We start from the raw sequence: 15,946 nt of genomic DNA, 5'->3' as shown, positions 1-15,946 counted from the left end.
AATCAAGGTGAACTTAATGTAAGTGTAGAATGGAACATCAGATGGTGGTTTACGCCTAAGATAGACACAAAAAGCTGGAGTAAGTCAGCGGGTCAGACATCATGTCAGGAGAAAAGGAATAGGTGTTCAAAAGGGAACTGCAGATGCTGGAATATCGAAGGTACACAAAATTGCTGGGGAAACTCAGCGGGTGCAGCAGCATCTATGGAGCGAAGGAAATAGGCGACGTTTCGGGCCGAAACCCTTCTTCAGACTGATGGGGGGTGGGGAAAGAAATAAGGAAAAAGGGAGGAGGAGGAGGAGCCCGAGGGTGGGCGGATGGGAGGGTGGGAGGAGACAGCTAGAGGGTTAAGGAAGGGGAGGAGACAGCACGGGCTAGCCAAATTGGGAGAATTCAATGTTAATGCCATAAGGACGCAAGGATCCCAGACGGAATATGAGGTGCTGTTCCTCCAATTTCCGCTGTTGCTCACTCTGGCAATGGAGGAGACCCAGGACAGAGAGGTCGGATTGGGAATGGGAGGGGGAGTTGAAGTGCTGAGCCACCGGGAGGTCAGGTAGGTTATTGCGGACTGAGCGGAGGTGTTCGGCGAAACGATCGCCCAACCTACGCTTGGTCTCACCGATGTAAATCAGCTGACATCTAGAGCAGCGGATGCAGTAGATGAGGTTGGAGGAGATACAGGTGAACCTTTGTCGCACCTGGAACGACTGCTTGGGACCTTGAATGGAGTCGAAGGGGGAGGTGAAGGGACAGGTGTTGCATTTCTTGCGGTTGCAACGGAAAGTGCCCGGGGAGGGGGTGGTGCGAGAGGGAAGGGAAGAATTGACGAGGGAGTTGCGGAGGGAGCGGTCTTTGTGGAAGGCAGACATGGGGGGAGATGGGAAGATGTGGCGAGTGGTGGGGTCACGTTGGAGGTGGCGGAAATGGCGGAGGATTATGTGTTGTATTTGCCGGCTGGTGGGGTGAAAGGTGAGGACCAGAGGGACTCTGCCCTTGTTGCGTGTGCGGGGATGGGGAGAGAGAGCAGTGTTACGGGGTATGGATGAGACCCTGGTGTGAGCCTCATCTATGGTGGCGGAGGGGAATCCCCGTTCCCTGAAGAACGAGGACATTTCCGATGCCCTGGTATGAAATGTCTCATCCTGGGAGCAGATGCGGCGTAGGCGGAGGAATTGGGAGTAGGGGATGGAGTCTTTACAGGGGGCAGGGTGGGAAGACGTGTAGTCCAGATAGCCATGTGAGTCAGTGGGTTTGTAATGTATAAAAAGGAATAGGTGATGTTTCGGGTTGAGACCCTTCTTCAGAACTTATTGTAAAGCAGCAGTCAGCTCCCACTGAAAGCACCATATCAAAGTCCACTTCAGCCAAGTCCTTGATGCAAACACCCAGTATTCGATCTCACACCCACCTAATTAGTCCAGATTTTCTACCATTTCTGGCTGACAAAATTGTAAAGGACATATGCCAACCAAATAAAATCAAAGCTTCAAGAACCGATAGTATCCCTAAAAATGTTCTGTGAAAGCGATGAAAAACTTCAGTAACAGAACTTCATTGACACAAAAGCCTAAGGCCTACACTGTTCTTGCTGCTCCCTGCACACTTGAGGCAGGCTCTGCCCTTACGTCAATGAAATGACCTCTCCCATAAGCCGCACAAATCAGTGCTTCGTGAGCCTTGTAAATGTGTGGAGATCACTGCCACGAGGCCTTCAGCTTCTAATAATGACCATTTTTCATTTATTCTCCCTCCCATGCCCGCTCTCCATGGGCTGACCTATAAAATAAGTCTTGGAGAATTAATATGGGTTTGAGGCAGGAGCAAATAAACAGGCAACTCCTCACCATCCCATTGTCAGCCTGAATGTCTCGTACTTTGCCCATTAGCTGTTCTTCAGTATTTGACATCTTTCAATGTCCCATTCACCATAAGGAATGTTTCTTTGCGCACATTTGATGTTATAAGCCAGGGGGTCAGAATCTATTCCTGGGATTGTCCAGATGACATACAACTTCAGCAGCTAGTTTTGACAACACCATTTGTTTTTCTCTATGATATGAATGTAACAGGTAAAGAGTTCACTCATGCCCAACCCCACTGCCTTTGCTCTGTGTTCTGCTTTATGCCACCTGCCTTGTACATCTTGCAGAATGTGGGCTGTGTCGGAGAGCCTGGCATTGCCGGCCCTTCCCCGGGGCCCATTGGGAAGGTAATTCTTCAGTTGCCAAAGTTCCTTTTCATGATGTTCTCTCTCCATGGGAAAGGAGTAGCAAGATTTAAATCCAGCAGCAACGAAGGGACACAAAATGCTGGATAAATTCAGCAGGGCAGGCAGCATCTCTGGAGAGAAGGAATGGGTGACGTTTCGGGTCGAGAAGAAGGGTCTCAACCTGAAGCATCACCCATTCCTTCTCTCCAGAGACACTGCCTGTCCCGCTGAGTTACTCCAGCATTTTGTGTCTATCAGAGATGAAGGAACAAACTTCCAATCTGGATGGAATATGATTGAACACATTACTGATTAGCATCGATTAGTTCAGAGAATATCCTTCATCAAGCTGAAAATGTTTTCCTCACAGAGGTTGATTGCAGACATCTTACTCTGCCTGGACAATTGAACCTTGAAACACTACAGTGAAGATCGCTTTAAGACTTTCTAGTTAGTCCCCAAAGGAAAACCCATGCTTCAACTCCAATATCATCTTCTGTTGTCTGTGGCTCTAATATTGCAATTTAAGTATCAATAAACTGTGGGTTTACATCCTATTGATTTCCTTTTCTTATTTCCGCAGATCTTGTTCAGGTCATTCTCCTCCCCCTGCGTCAAAAAGGAAGAAAAAGAAGAAGAAATCTGAGCACAAGCGAAGACGGTGGGTGTTTCTATGTCAGGCAATGCTCGCACACCAAACACAATAGTGGCGGAATTCCCTGCACAGTTGATACTGTCTCCATCCATTGTCAAAGGAGAACAGGCATCCTGTGCATGTTTTTCCAGTCAATCTGCATAGCATGTCTGTGCAGTAAACGTCGGTGTGTGCATTACTCCTTCGAGTTAGAGCACTGCCATTGCACTGCCTATATCCTGTGCACCAGTTGGGCGGCACGGTGGTGCAGCAGTTGAGTTGTTGCTCGCAGCGCCGGAGACCCGGGTTTTCTACTGAGTTGGCTTCCCTTCATCTTTCACCTCTCATCAATAATGAGCGATTCAGAGATGAGTGAAGGGGTAGTAGTGTTCATTGGATGAGATCAGATACTTCGCCAGCCCATTCTCCCCCACTCACCATGATAGAGCCATATGTGGGCGACTTCTAGACTAAACCTCAAAGTCTTCCATAGCTGTGGAGGAAGAGTCCATGAAGTGGGGTTTTAACATTGTTAAACGTTTAACAGTTGAGCCCAGACATTTTGCATGTGGAAAGGCTGAGCAGACTTCAGTAATGCCCCCACACACCATACACACCGGAGTTTTACCCCAGCAAGTGTGAGGTGTTGGGCTTAGGGAGGTTGAATGTGAGGAAAGAGTATACTGTTAATGGCAAGACCCTTAACAGCATTGATCTGAAGAGGGATCCTGGAGTCCAGGTTCATAGCTCACTGAAGGTGGCAAAACGAGCTGAAAGGGTGGTAAAGAAGGCATATGGTATGCTTGCCGTCATTTCTAGGGGCATTGAATATATGTGTCCGTAAGTCATGATGCAGCTCTATAGGACTTTAGTTAGACCGCATTTGGAGAATTAGATGCCGTCTGGTTATCCCATTACAGGAAAGATGTGGAGTATTTGGAGAGGGTGTAGAGGGTGTAGAGGGTGTAGAGGGTGTAGAGGGTGTAGAGGGTGTAGAGGGTGTAGAGGGCATGTGCGGACGTGGCGTCGAAGGACGAGAAGCTGAAGCAAAGAAGTGAAAGCCAATTAACCAAACGGAAACTAAGCTGAAAAGCCAACTATCCGAACGTGTACAAAGCCAATTAACCGAAAGGGTTGGACGCCTAAAAACAAACTCCCCGAAAAGCTGCGTCGCCTACAAGCCAACTCACGAATGGCCTCTCAGCCGAAAAGTCAAATAACGGACATGACGTCGCCAGGGGGGCGACACTTGTCAGCGATTGGTCCAGACCCCCGCGTCCATCACAACACTGGCCGGGGGAGACGCGAGGGTGGGGGTCATTTTCCCAGACAAGTCATAGGTAACTGGGCACTTTGAACCCGAGCACCAAGTTGTAAGCGGCCGAAGGAGCGCCCATTCTCCACGGCCACAGCCACCCTCCACCTCGTCTCCCCCGCGCAACCGCACTGTGACGGGCTGTGTGTCGGCAGCGCCGGGTGGAGCGGAGGTTGGTCCATGATGCACCACCATCGGACCCCAACCCACACATCAAAGTGATTCACCCCCCCAACCCCTGGACCCTGACACACACACCGGGTGATTCACCCCCGACACCCACACTGGGTGATTCACCCCACCACCCTGGCCGCATGGACATTGGCAGCCATAGTAAATCATTTAAAAACATGGGGGACACACACAATTTCCCTGGCGGGCCGATGACAAGTGTGCATGACAACAAACAATTTTATCTCCTCCCACTTCCCCCCTCTCCGACAACAAGAAGCACGTTTTATTTATTGTTTAAACACAGTAATAGCATTTGGTCGCCTGCGTAACGCATACAAGCACCCACGCACAAAACACCAGATAATCTGTAATCTGTTTTAAACAAAGATAGACACAAAAAGATGGAGTAACTCAGCGGAACAGGCAACATCTCTGGAGAGAGGGAATGAGTGACGTTTCGGGTCGAGACCATTCTTCACACCTGAAGACTGAGTCTGAAGGGTCTCGACCCGAAACGTCACTCATTCCTTCTCTCCAGAGATGCTGCCAGTCCCGCTGAGTCACTCCAGCATTTTGTGTCGCTTTGGTGTGACAGTTGTCTCATTTCATCGGCTTCATATATTGCGCGCACGGAAGAGACGCTTTACGTGCCGCGTGCGTCTATTCATCCACGTGTGCTCTTAATGAAATCTCACATCTTTGCGAGGGAGGGGTGGAATGGATGTAACCACTGGCTAAAGCAAAGGCATAGTTAGGACAGAGAAATAATCCCACCACTTAATTAACCAGGTTCCTGAATGTAAGGTACACAAAATTGCTGGGGAAACTCAGCGGGTGCAGCAGCATCTATAGAGCGAAGGAAATAGGCGACGTTTCGGGCCGAAACCCTTCTTCAGACTTGAGTCTGAACCCGCTGAGTTTCCCCAGCAATTTTGTGTACCTTCGATATTCCAGCATCTGCAGTTCCTTTTTGAACATCCTGAATGTAAGAACTATTTATAAATGTACCATTTTTGTTTTTAAATCAGTAACTCTCTTTTGAGTTTTAATGCCGACCCCGTCCTGTGGGAAGGGCTTGCGGCAGCTGGTTTCATAGTGCCTTCATTGTTGGTAGGTGCTGATCTTTCACATGCACCACTGTCAGTGCCAGCTTGCCAACTTCCATAGCCGCTCTGCATTAGTGGAGTCAGACGTGTTCGTGCTGCGATTGTCACAGAGGGTTTTCGACGTCATTTTCATTGCCCGTCAGATTTTAAGCAGAGAAACAATCTGACGGGGTAATATCTCGAGTGGACATGACGTCAAAAAGCTGAAAAAAACAAAGATACTAGAGCAAGGTCTATGATCTTTGGAAAAAAAATCTTACTTATCGAAAATAAAACAAATATCAATCTCTTTGCATCGCTGACATCGAAAAGCTGAAAAAGAACATTACATATCGAAAAGGAAGGTATTACTGTGTTTCAACAATAAATAAAACGTGCTTCTTGTTGTGGAGAGTGGTGGCAGTGGGAGGAGATAAAGTTGTTCGTTGTCATGCACACTTGTCATTGGCCCACCAGGGAATTTGTGTATCCCCCCATGTTTTAAAAGCGATTTACTACGGCTGCCAATGTACTGAGCCGTTTGTCCACAGCCGGGGTGGGGGATGAATCACCTCGTGTGTGGGGGTTGGGGTTTGATGGCGGTGCATCGCGGTCAGTGACTGGGTGGGCAGAGGGACCAGCCTGTCCCACACCTCTGCTCCACCTGGCGCTGATGACACACAGCCTGTCACAGTGCGGCCGCACGGGGGAGACGAGGCGGAGGGTGGCCCTGGCCGTGGGAGAGTGAGGGCTGTCCCGAGGGATGCGCTCCTTCGGCCGCTTACAGCTTGGTGCTCGGGTTCAGAGTGCCCAGTCACCAATGGCTTGTGTGGGAAAATGACCCCCACCCTACCGTCTCCACTGGACAGTGATGTGATGGACGCAGGGGTCTGGACCAATCGCTGACAAGTGCCGCCCCCCTGGCGACGTCATGTCCGTTATTTGACTTTTCGGCTGAGAAGCCATTCGTGAGTTGGCTTGTAGGCGACGCAGCCTTTCAGTGAGTTGGCTTGTAGGCGACGCAGCCTTTCAGTGAGTTGGCTTTAAGGCATCCCTCCCTTTCAGTTAGTTGGCTTTTCGGCTTCGTTTCCGTTTGGTTATTTGGCTTTCACTTCTTTGCTTCGGCTTCTCGTCCTTCGACGCCACATCTAGGTACCGCAGAGGATGTTTACCAGAATGCTCCCTGGATTAGAGGGTTTCAGCTACAGGGAGATATTGAATGGACTTGAATTGTTTTCTTTGCGATGTCAGAGATGGAGGGGAAATTTGATAGAAGTATATACAATGTATATATAATAATGAAAAGCCTAGATAGAGTAGACAGTCACAGCCTTTTCCCCTGGTGTCCAGAGAGGATAGTATAGTTTAGTTGAGTTTAGAGATACAATATTCAGCCCACCTAGTCCACGCTGACCAATGATCACCCGTACACTAGTTAACCCAGCTTTGCATCCAAAACAGTAGGGACAATTTACAAAATCCAATTAACTTACAAACCTGCACGTCTTTGGACTGTGGGATGAAACCGGAGCACACATGGAAAACCCATGTGATCAAACGGAGAACGTACAAACTCCATGCAGTCAGCACCCGTAGTCAGGATCGAACCTGGGTCTCGAGTGCTGTAAGGCAGCAACTCTACTGATGTTCCACCATGCCATAAGGTGAGAGGGGAAAGGTTTAATGGTGATGTGCAGGGGAAAGTTTTTTACACAGAGTGTGGTGTGGGCTCGGAAAGGTGGTGGAGCCAGATACGATAGTGGTGTTTAAAATGCTTTTACATAGGCACATTGAAGTACAGGGAATAGAGGGATGTGCACCATGTACAGGCAGATGAGATCAGTTTCACTAGGCCTCATGTTCGGCTTAAACATTGTGGGCCCGATCCACTACAGTTGTGTCGTCTGCAAACGTGAGTTAGAAGGGAAGATGATTAAGGTACGACTGATCATTAAATTCCAATAGATTGTTTTATATGGGGAAACAAAGTTGGAGACCAAGGTATAAAATTGAGAAGTAAAGACAAGGATTGAAGCTTAGTTAAGGCTGGATGTAAATGTCCAAAATCTATAGAGGGGAAGAGTGATGTAGTGTGGAGGTGAGAGGCTATAAGATTCTAAGATTCAAAGAGTCTAAGGTCAGGTAAAAGGGGGATCAATGTGAGACGAGGGTTGGAGAATACTGAACTGAAGGTGTTATATTTATAATGTGCGCAGTATACAGAACAAAGTGGATGAGTTTACAACGTAGTTAGGAAATGGTAGGTATGACATCGTGAGCATCACGGAGATGAAAGTGGATGAAAGAGGATCGAAGCTGAATATCCAGGATTACACATCCTATTGAAAAGCCAGAGAGGTGGGCAGAGGGGGTGGGGAAGGAATGAAATTTGCCCTTAGCAAATCAGAAGATGTGGAATCCTTGTGGATAGAGCAAAGACACTGTGCAAGGGTAAAACGCCCCTGATGGGAGTTATATACAGGCCTCCGAACAATAGCCAGGATGTAGCATACAAATTGCATCAGGTAATACAATCGGCATGTATGAAAGGCGATGTTACAGTGGTAATGGAGGGTTTCGATATCCAGGTAGACTGGTAAAATCAAGCTAATACTGGAACCCTAGAGAAGGAATTTGTAGAGTGCCTACAATATGGCACTTAGAGCAGCTTGTGATCGAGCCTACGAGGGTAAAGGCAATTCTGGATTTTGTGTTGTGTAACAAACCAGATTTGGTTAGGGAGCTTAAGGTAAAGGCACCCCTAGGAGATTCAACCTGCAGTTTGAAAGGGAAAAGATGCGTCGGTATTCCTATTGAATAAAGCTAAATACAGAGGTTAACCCCAAGGGACCCCAGCAGGGCCAACAATGGCAATAGTTTCTGGGAATAATTTGGAAGACGCGGGATCTTTTCATTCCAAAGAGGAAGAAAGATTACAAGGGAGAATTAGGCGACCGCGGCGGACAAAGGAAGTTGAAGGCAGCATACAAGTAAAAGATGGACAATTTAGAGAGCCATTGGTTATTGTAGCAAATGTAACATAGATAAAACAATTAGTAAACAGTAAGCAGCAGGTCTCCGATGTGTGTATTTGGTGACTGAATCATTAAAGCAGAGTAGCCACTTACCTTTCCTACTTTAAGGCAGGCAGAGTGGCAATGCTGGCAGAGCTGCTGTACACAGCAACACAGACCTGGGTTTAATCCTCATCTCAGGTGCTGAATTGTGGAGTTTGCACGTTCGTTCTGTGACCATGTGGTTTCCTCTGGGTGCTCCAGTTTTCTTCCACATCCCCAAAATGTGTGGGTTTGTAGGTTAATCTGCCTGCGTAAAGTTGCCATTAGAGTGTAGAGAGTGGATGCAAAAGGTGGAATAACATAGAACTAGTGTGAATGGATGTTTGGTAGTCAGCGTGGATGGTGGGCCAAGGGCTGTATCTTTCAGTCAAACACTGGAGGGTGGTAATGGTTTTGCTGAAGGTTCCTCCGCAACCTCTAACCCAACACAGCTTGTTGTAATTCAGACAAAAGTGATTCATAAATCATGTATGTAAATAAAGCATGACATTTCTAACTTATGTTAGTTGAAGTCAAATGGGGATCATAGGTTAATAAAGTATTAAGAATTTGGAATGCACTTTATTTGTATCCCAAGGGCCTGTCCCACTTGGCCGTCATTTGAGCCTCATTTACGCATTCTATGTAAATTAGGTCGACGCGTCATGGCGCATGGGGCGTGCATGCGTTTCGCATGGTGAGGCGTGGAATCGTTTGCGGTGGCTCCAGGATTTAGTACAGGAACAAAATCCTCGCGTGCTCGTGTACGCATGCTGACACATTGGGCACGCATGCTGACGCATTGGGCACACATGCTGACGCATTGGCGTCGTACGCTGGCGTCCCGACATCTCACGTGTATTGCATGGTGACGCATGGTTACGTCACCGTGCGTCAACGTCCTGCCGCGTGCCGCAGGGTATTCTAATGACGTCACGCGCACCAGACGGCTGTGATGACGCGTCATGACGCGTGATTTGCGCACGACATCGCACATCAAGACGTGTCGAACTATTTTACACATGGTGCATTAGTGAAGACTCTGTATGATGGAAGAAGGCATTGTTCTGACTTAAGGTAGACACAAAATGCTGGAGCAACTCAGCGCGACAGGCAGCACCTCTGGAGAGAAGGAATGGGTGATATTTCGGGTCTATCTTCGACTTAAACCAGCGGGGTGGGAGATTGCAACCTTCACGTGGTCCACCCTGTTTCGACTAATGCAATCAACTCGACGTGCCCAAGCTAAAGATCAAATAGAACAAGTTGTCCTACAACTTTAGGCTCTGCATGCCATAGGCAAGAAGAAGAAGAAGAAAAACCAGCATCTGCAGTTCTTTCCCACACATTGTTCTGACTTAAGCAGGTTTTGTCTTCTTTCACACATTTCCTGTAAAGTTTGCATTATATGTTCCCTTTGTTAATGGTCTTGTTTCTCCTGTTCTATTTCAGATCCCCTTCTTGCAGTCCTGCCCCAGTGAGGAAAAAGAAAAAGAAAAGTTCCAAGAAGCACAAAAGAAACAGGTAAAAAATATGAATACTTATCATATATCAACAGGAAATTAATGAGCCAGCTGTTGGATGTTCATCTCAGAATGGGTGGCTGCTCCAAGCTTTCAAGTTAATGTTGATCAAGGTTTAGGTCTGATCTGCTCCAGTGGTTTTTTGTACATGTGTTGTCTGTGTTACTGTAGCTTATGCAGAGAGGTATTGCATATTTGTAGGATAAACCAGAGCTGGATTGACACAGTAAATTATAGGGCAAAAGGGATTGTTTTAGAAAAAAGAGACCCTGGGGGTGCCAGTACACAATTCCATGAAGGTAACAACACAGGTGGGCAAGGTGGTGAAGTTCTCTTGAACTTCTACAGGTGCACAGTAGAGAACATATTGACCGGTTGCATCAATGCCTGGTTCGGCAATTTGAACGTCCGGGAGCGACCACTGCCCATTCCATCACCGGCTCTGACCTCCCCACTAGCGAAGGGATTTATCGGAGTCGCTGCCGCAAAAAGGCATCATCAGAGACCCACACCATCATGGCCTCACACTCATTTCTTAACTGCCATCCGGAAGAAGGTACAGGAGCCTGAAAACTGAAACGTTCAGGTTCGGGAACAGCTTCTTCCCTACAGCCATCAGGCTATTTTACTTCGGAGTCACGTGAGTGACTACGTGAAGAACCCGTCCAGCACGCATGCGCGACATGAACGTTCACGCAGTGCAACAGCGACGCAGCGGGAGTCAGGCGCTCCCGCTACAGCTTAAAAAAGAAGGACCGTCAGGTAAGTTTATTCTGAGGTTGTTTTTGTCTCACCAGGAAGATCATGAGCAAAACAAGACAAGCCAAGAAGTCAGCCCCCGTTCTACTCCAACGGAGGAGCGTTCCATCAGTGGGGGGCAAGAGGCGGTAGGACTGCAAACCCAGCGGTCCGCCGTCCCCGACACCGTGCTGAGCCCAGTCCCGGTAGCGCAGCCTGAGCAGCGGGCTGGATGTAAATCAGCACGGAAGACCAACCGGCCGGTGGTATCCGATTCTTCGGACGGGGATGTCTCACCGCCCGCTCGGGGCAGAGACAGCCGCCTGAGCCGCATGGAGCGGCTCGTGGAGCAAATGCTCCAGCAAGACTTGCTTCGTGAGGAGCAGTCTCGCAAAGGGAGTTCAGGCACTCCCACCACAGTGCCTCACAACGCAATGGCCATCGCCTCCCCCTTTGGCGACCCGGGCTGGGCTGGTCAAGAAGAGGGGTCACTGGCCGAAGATGTCAGGAGTACGCTTGGGGTACAGGACCAGGAAGAGCTGCTGGGTGTGGTAGACCGCTACATGGCAGCTCCATGAGCAGGACGGCCATTAGAGCCAAAACTGGCGGCCAGCATTAACTACCTGTCCTTCAAGCCCCTACAAGAGCAGGTAGTTAATGAGGCCCTAGAGCTGTATTCGGCCCCAGATAATTGCACCTCGATCAATGTGCCGGCTGTCAATAGCCAAATCTGGGGGCACGTTGGGCCAAACATCCGCAATCAAGAGCTCAAACTACAGTAGATTCTCAGGCTCCTGACGTCAGCCATCACTTCATATGCTCGTTCCGTGGATGGGGTGGAAATTATCATGAATCAGCAGGATACACTCGCACTGCTGTGCAATACCCAGTTCAAAATTAACAACCTCCGTAAGGAGATTATAAGACCTGCCCTCAACCCGAAATTCGCGTGTTTGTGCAAAACGCCGACCACAGAGCCAGAAATCGTGCTCTTCGGCAAGGACCTCTCCAAAAAAGTAAAGGACATGGAGGAGGAGTCCAAAACATTTGGCCTCATGAGGGCAGGCCCCGGGACGAGCAAACCCACTAAACCCAAGCGGCAGTACACCACCGCGTCCACCAGTCGACGTCAACCCTATGGGACTGGTGAAAGCTCGGGGTCCGCACATCACCACCGGAAGCCTTTTTTAGGCCAAGGCCCAGAGCGGACCCCATGGAAAATGTGCCACCCCGAAACAACAGCAACACATCAGACAACACATCAGAAGACTCAACGTCCGACAAAGAGACAGAAGAAACACCCGTAACCATGGAGGTAGGTGGGTCTGGTTCCTACCAGCATATAAAAAGCGGGGGTTATATACTAACAGGGGGGAGATTACACCTGTTTGTGAAAGCATGGAAGTCTATCACGAATGACAAATATATACTCAACAGCTTTCGTGGATACAAAATAGTGTTTACTCTAGAAAACTTGCCACCAGTTCAGCACTCACCCCAAAGGGTCTTTTCCCTCTCAGTTAAAGAAAAACGAGAGGGACAAGCTGAACTGGTGAGGCTAATTACAAAGGGTATCATTGAAAAAAACAAACATGAACCCTTGGAATTTGTCTCTAACATATTCACTAAAACCAAAAAAGATGGTGGATGTTGCATCATCATTGACTTAACTTCACTAAATATGTTTGTTAAGTATATACATTTCAAAATGGAAACGTTTGTAACTGCCAAACAACTGGATACTTCATGGCAAGCATCGACCTTAAAGATGCTTACTATTCAGTACCCATTCATAAGGATCATTGCAGATACCTGAAATTTACCTGGATGGGGCAACAGTGGCAGTTTAAAGCATTGCCTGACGGTTTAACATCAGCCCCAAGATTATTCACCAAGATACTAAAACCAGCCTTGGCAATATTAAGAAAACAAAAACATATTGTCATGGCATATCTTGATGATATCTTAATAATAGGCAAAACCATGGAACTGGCTATGTCAGCTGTGTCAGCTACCAAACAATTGTTTGAAACCTTGGGACTTGTCTTACATCCAGGTAAATCTAAGTTGACGCCATCCACAACCATGGACTATCTGGGCTTCACAATTAACTCAGTCCACATGTCTGTAACTCTGCCAAAAGACAAAACAGCAGAATTGGCACAAACATGTAACAATGGTCAACGATCGACCAACCATTTGGCAAGTGGCTAGAGTAATTGGAAAAATGGTAGCAGCATTTCCAGCTACACAATTTGGACCTCTGCACTATCAAAACTTACAAAGAACAAAAGTGCAGGCACTAAAACGACATGCAGATCACTTTGACCGGATCATGAAATTACCCACTGAAGCAATATCAGAGTTACAGTGGTGGGTAGGGAACATTTGGCATAGTTCCAGCCCTATCATCATCGTTAACCCAACGTTAATTATTCAAACAGATGCCAGTGCTCAAGGCTGGGGAGCAACTAATACCATATCCAGCACAGGTGGTAGATGGACTAACCTCGAGTCATCATTACTACTTACACTGGGCATAAATTATCTAGAAATGTTGGGTGCATTTTATGGATTAAAAGCATATTCAACAAATATGCATCACTTGCATGTTCAGTTACAAATAGACAATACCCCGGTGGTGGCCTATATTAACCATATGGGCGGCATAAAATCAATATCATGTGACAAATTGGTCAACACAATCTGGCAATGGTGTGTCGACAGACATATTTGGCTATCAGCAACTTACCTGCCAGGTAAGCTAAATACAGTGGCAGACACCAGGGCACGCAAATTCAATGATAACACCGAATGGATGTTAAATCCCAAAGTATTTGCTAAAATTACCAAGCAATATGGCACGCCAGGTATCCATCTATTTGCATCCAGACTAAATCACCAGGTACCTATGTATGTCGCTTGAGAACCAGACCCTGAGGCAGCAGCGGTAGATGCGTTCACGCTGGTCTGGGGAAATTTCTTATTTTATGCATTTCCTCCCTTCTGCCTCATCAGTCGGGTACTACGCAAAATACAAATGGACTCTGCTTCAGGTATTTTGATAGTACCCGACTGGCCTACACAGCCATGGTTCCCAGTGCTCCTCGACATGATCGTCGAGACCCCAATGATTTTTCCCAGTAGCCCAGAATTGCTAACTCACCCAGTATCTGGCATAAGCCACCCATGCCACGATATAATTAAACTCATGGATTGCAGATTTTGAAAAGGCCTCTGCTGGGCCTGGGATTGTCAGAAACCACCATCAACACCATGACAGCATCCCACCGTGTATCCAGAAGGAAACAATACTTATCAAGTATCAAGAAGTGGGAGAAATACTGTTCGGATACAGGAACCACTTACTCAACTACAACTGTAACCAATGTACTGGAGTTCCTGGCAGGCCTTCACCATAATGAAGGACTCAGCTACAGCGCCATTAACACAGCCAGAAGTGCTCTCTCTGCCTATTTAATTCAGGCACCAGGACAACAGGACATCAGGACATGGGATGCCACCCGCTGGTGATCAAGCTCATGAGGGGGATATTTAACTCCAATCCCCCTAGACCAAGGTACACCCATATCTGGGATGTCAGTGTGGTCCTGACATACCTCAGGGGATGGTCACCAGCCAGGTCCCTCACCCTGGAACAATTAACTCTGAAGACGGTAATGCTGATGGCACTAGTGTCAGCACAAAGAGTCCAGTCACTTGACCTATTACGACTGGACAACATGATCATAACTTCAGACCATGTCTCATTTACTATCCAGGGGCTGGTCAAACAGAGCAGGCCAGGAACATCAAATTCAGTCATGGAATTCTGGGCCTACCCACCAGAACCACGGTTATGTGCCATGACCCACCTACTGAACTATATTGACACAACTAAAATCCATCGAGGGAGAGAAAAAGCCTTATGGGTCAGCCACAAGAAACCTTATGGCCGGGTAACGAGCCAAACCATTTCAAGATGGCTCAAGCAGGTGCTGAAAGCCGCTGGTATAAATACTAACATGTATAAATCTCACTCAACCAGAGCAGCATCCACGTCGGCGGCTAAGAGAATGGACGTACCAATAGACCACATCCTGGCTACAGCGGGGTGGTCTGGGGAACGAACGTTTCAAACTTTTTATAATAAGCCGTTGGCAGAACTTGCTTCATTTGCAGAGAAAATATTACAATCTGCAAATATATAATTTAGCCCGGGGGAGCAATTTGCTTTTTGTTATTGTTAATAAACACCATTATTGTTTTTTACAAACAGATTCATGGTTGATTACGATAACATACTTCCTCCCTCAAACTTCGGCAGTGAGTGAAGTATGAACTGTTACACGGTTTGAAATCACAGAGCTTTAAAATCTTCACGTAGTCACTCACGTGACTCCGAAGTAAAATAGTAAGATTAAACGAGAACTTACCAGTTTGAAGTTTGATATGTATTTTATGAGGAGTTACGATGAGGGATTACGTGCCCTCCGCTCCCTCCCTCAATAATAGAGATCAAACTGGTATCTAAGCTCTCCTTTTCTTTACTATATTTATTTCAATTACTGTGTCTTTCTGTGATTCCACACTGCTGCTTTGAAGTATGTCGCGCATGCGTGCTGGACGGGTTTTTCACGTAATCCCTCATCGTAACTCTTCATAAAATACAGATCAAACTTCAAACTGGTAAGTTCTCATTTAATCTTACTATTAAACACAACAGCCTCATAATAGTCTATTGTCATAACTACAATAGACTATTGTATCTGCTATTGTCATAACTACAATAGACTATCAGGACGACAGATGGCACAATGGGCTAAGTGTTCGGCTGGCAACCGGAAGGTAGCCGGTTCGAATCCCGCTTGGAGTGCATACTGTTGTTGTGTCCTTGGGCAAGACACTTCACCCACCTTTGCCTGTGTGTGAATGTGTGTGAATGTGTGTGAGTGATTGGTGGTGGTCGGAGGGGCCGTAGGCGCAGATTGGCAGCCACGCTTCCGTCAGTCTGCCCCAGGGCAGCTGTGGCTACAGAAGTAACTTACCACCACCGAGTGTGACTGAGGAGTGAATGAATAATGCGATGTAAAGCGCCTTGAGTATTAGAAAGGCGCTATATAAATCCCATCCATCATTATTATTATTATTATTATTATTATTATTATTATTATTATTATTGTTGCACTGTTTTGTTTGTTTTTAGTA

The 15,946-nt window shown here is 47.2% G+C and overlaps 1 protein-coding gene across 2 annotated transcripts in view; it reads left to right on the top strand.

The window, feature by feature from the left end:
* Positions 1 to 15,946, top strand: part of srrm4 (serine/arginine repetitive matrix 4) — a 433,233-nt gene that overhangs the window by 325,270 nt on the left and 92,017 nt on the right. For both annotated transcript variants that reach the window (XM_033043101.1, XM_033043100.1), the window contains exons 3-4: positions 2,797 to 2,874; positions 9,930 to 10,001. In XM_033043101.1, the coding sequence (XP_032898992.1) occupies positions 2,797 to 2,874; positions 9,930 to 10,001 (150 nt within the window). The remainder of the gene's footprint in view (positions 1 to 2,796; positions 2,875 to 9,929; positions 10,002 to 15,946) is intronic.

The sequence above is a fragment of the Amblyraja radiata genome, chromosome 25 (genome assembly GCF_010909765.2).
Source record: "Amblyraja radiata isolate CabotCenter1 chromosome 25, sAmbRad1.1.pri, whole genome shotgun sequence".
In the NCBI taxonomy this organism is placed as follows: domain Eukaryota; kingdom Metazoa; phylum Chordata; class Chondrichthyes; order Rajiformes; family Rajidae; genus Amblyraja; species Amblyraja radiata.
This window is presented reverse-complemented; position numbering and strand designations above follow the sequence as displayed.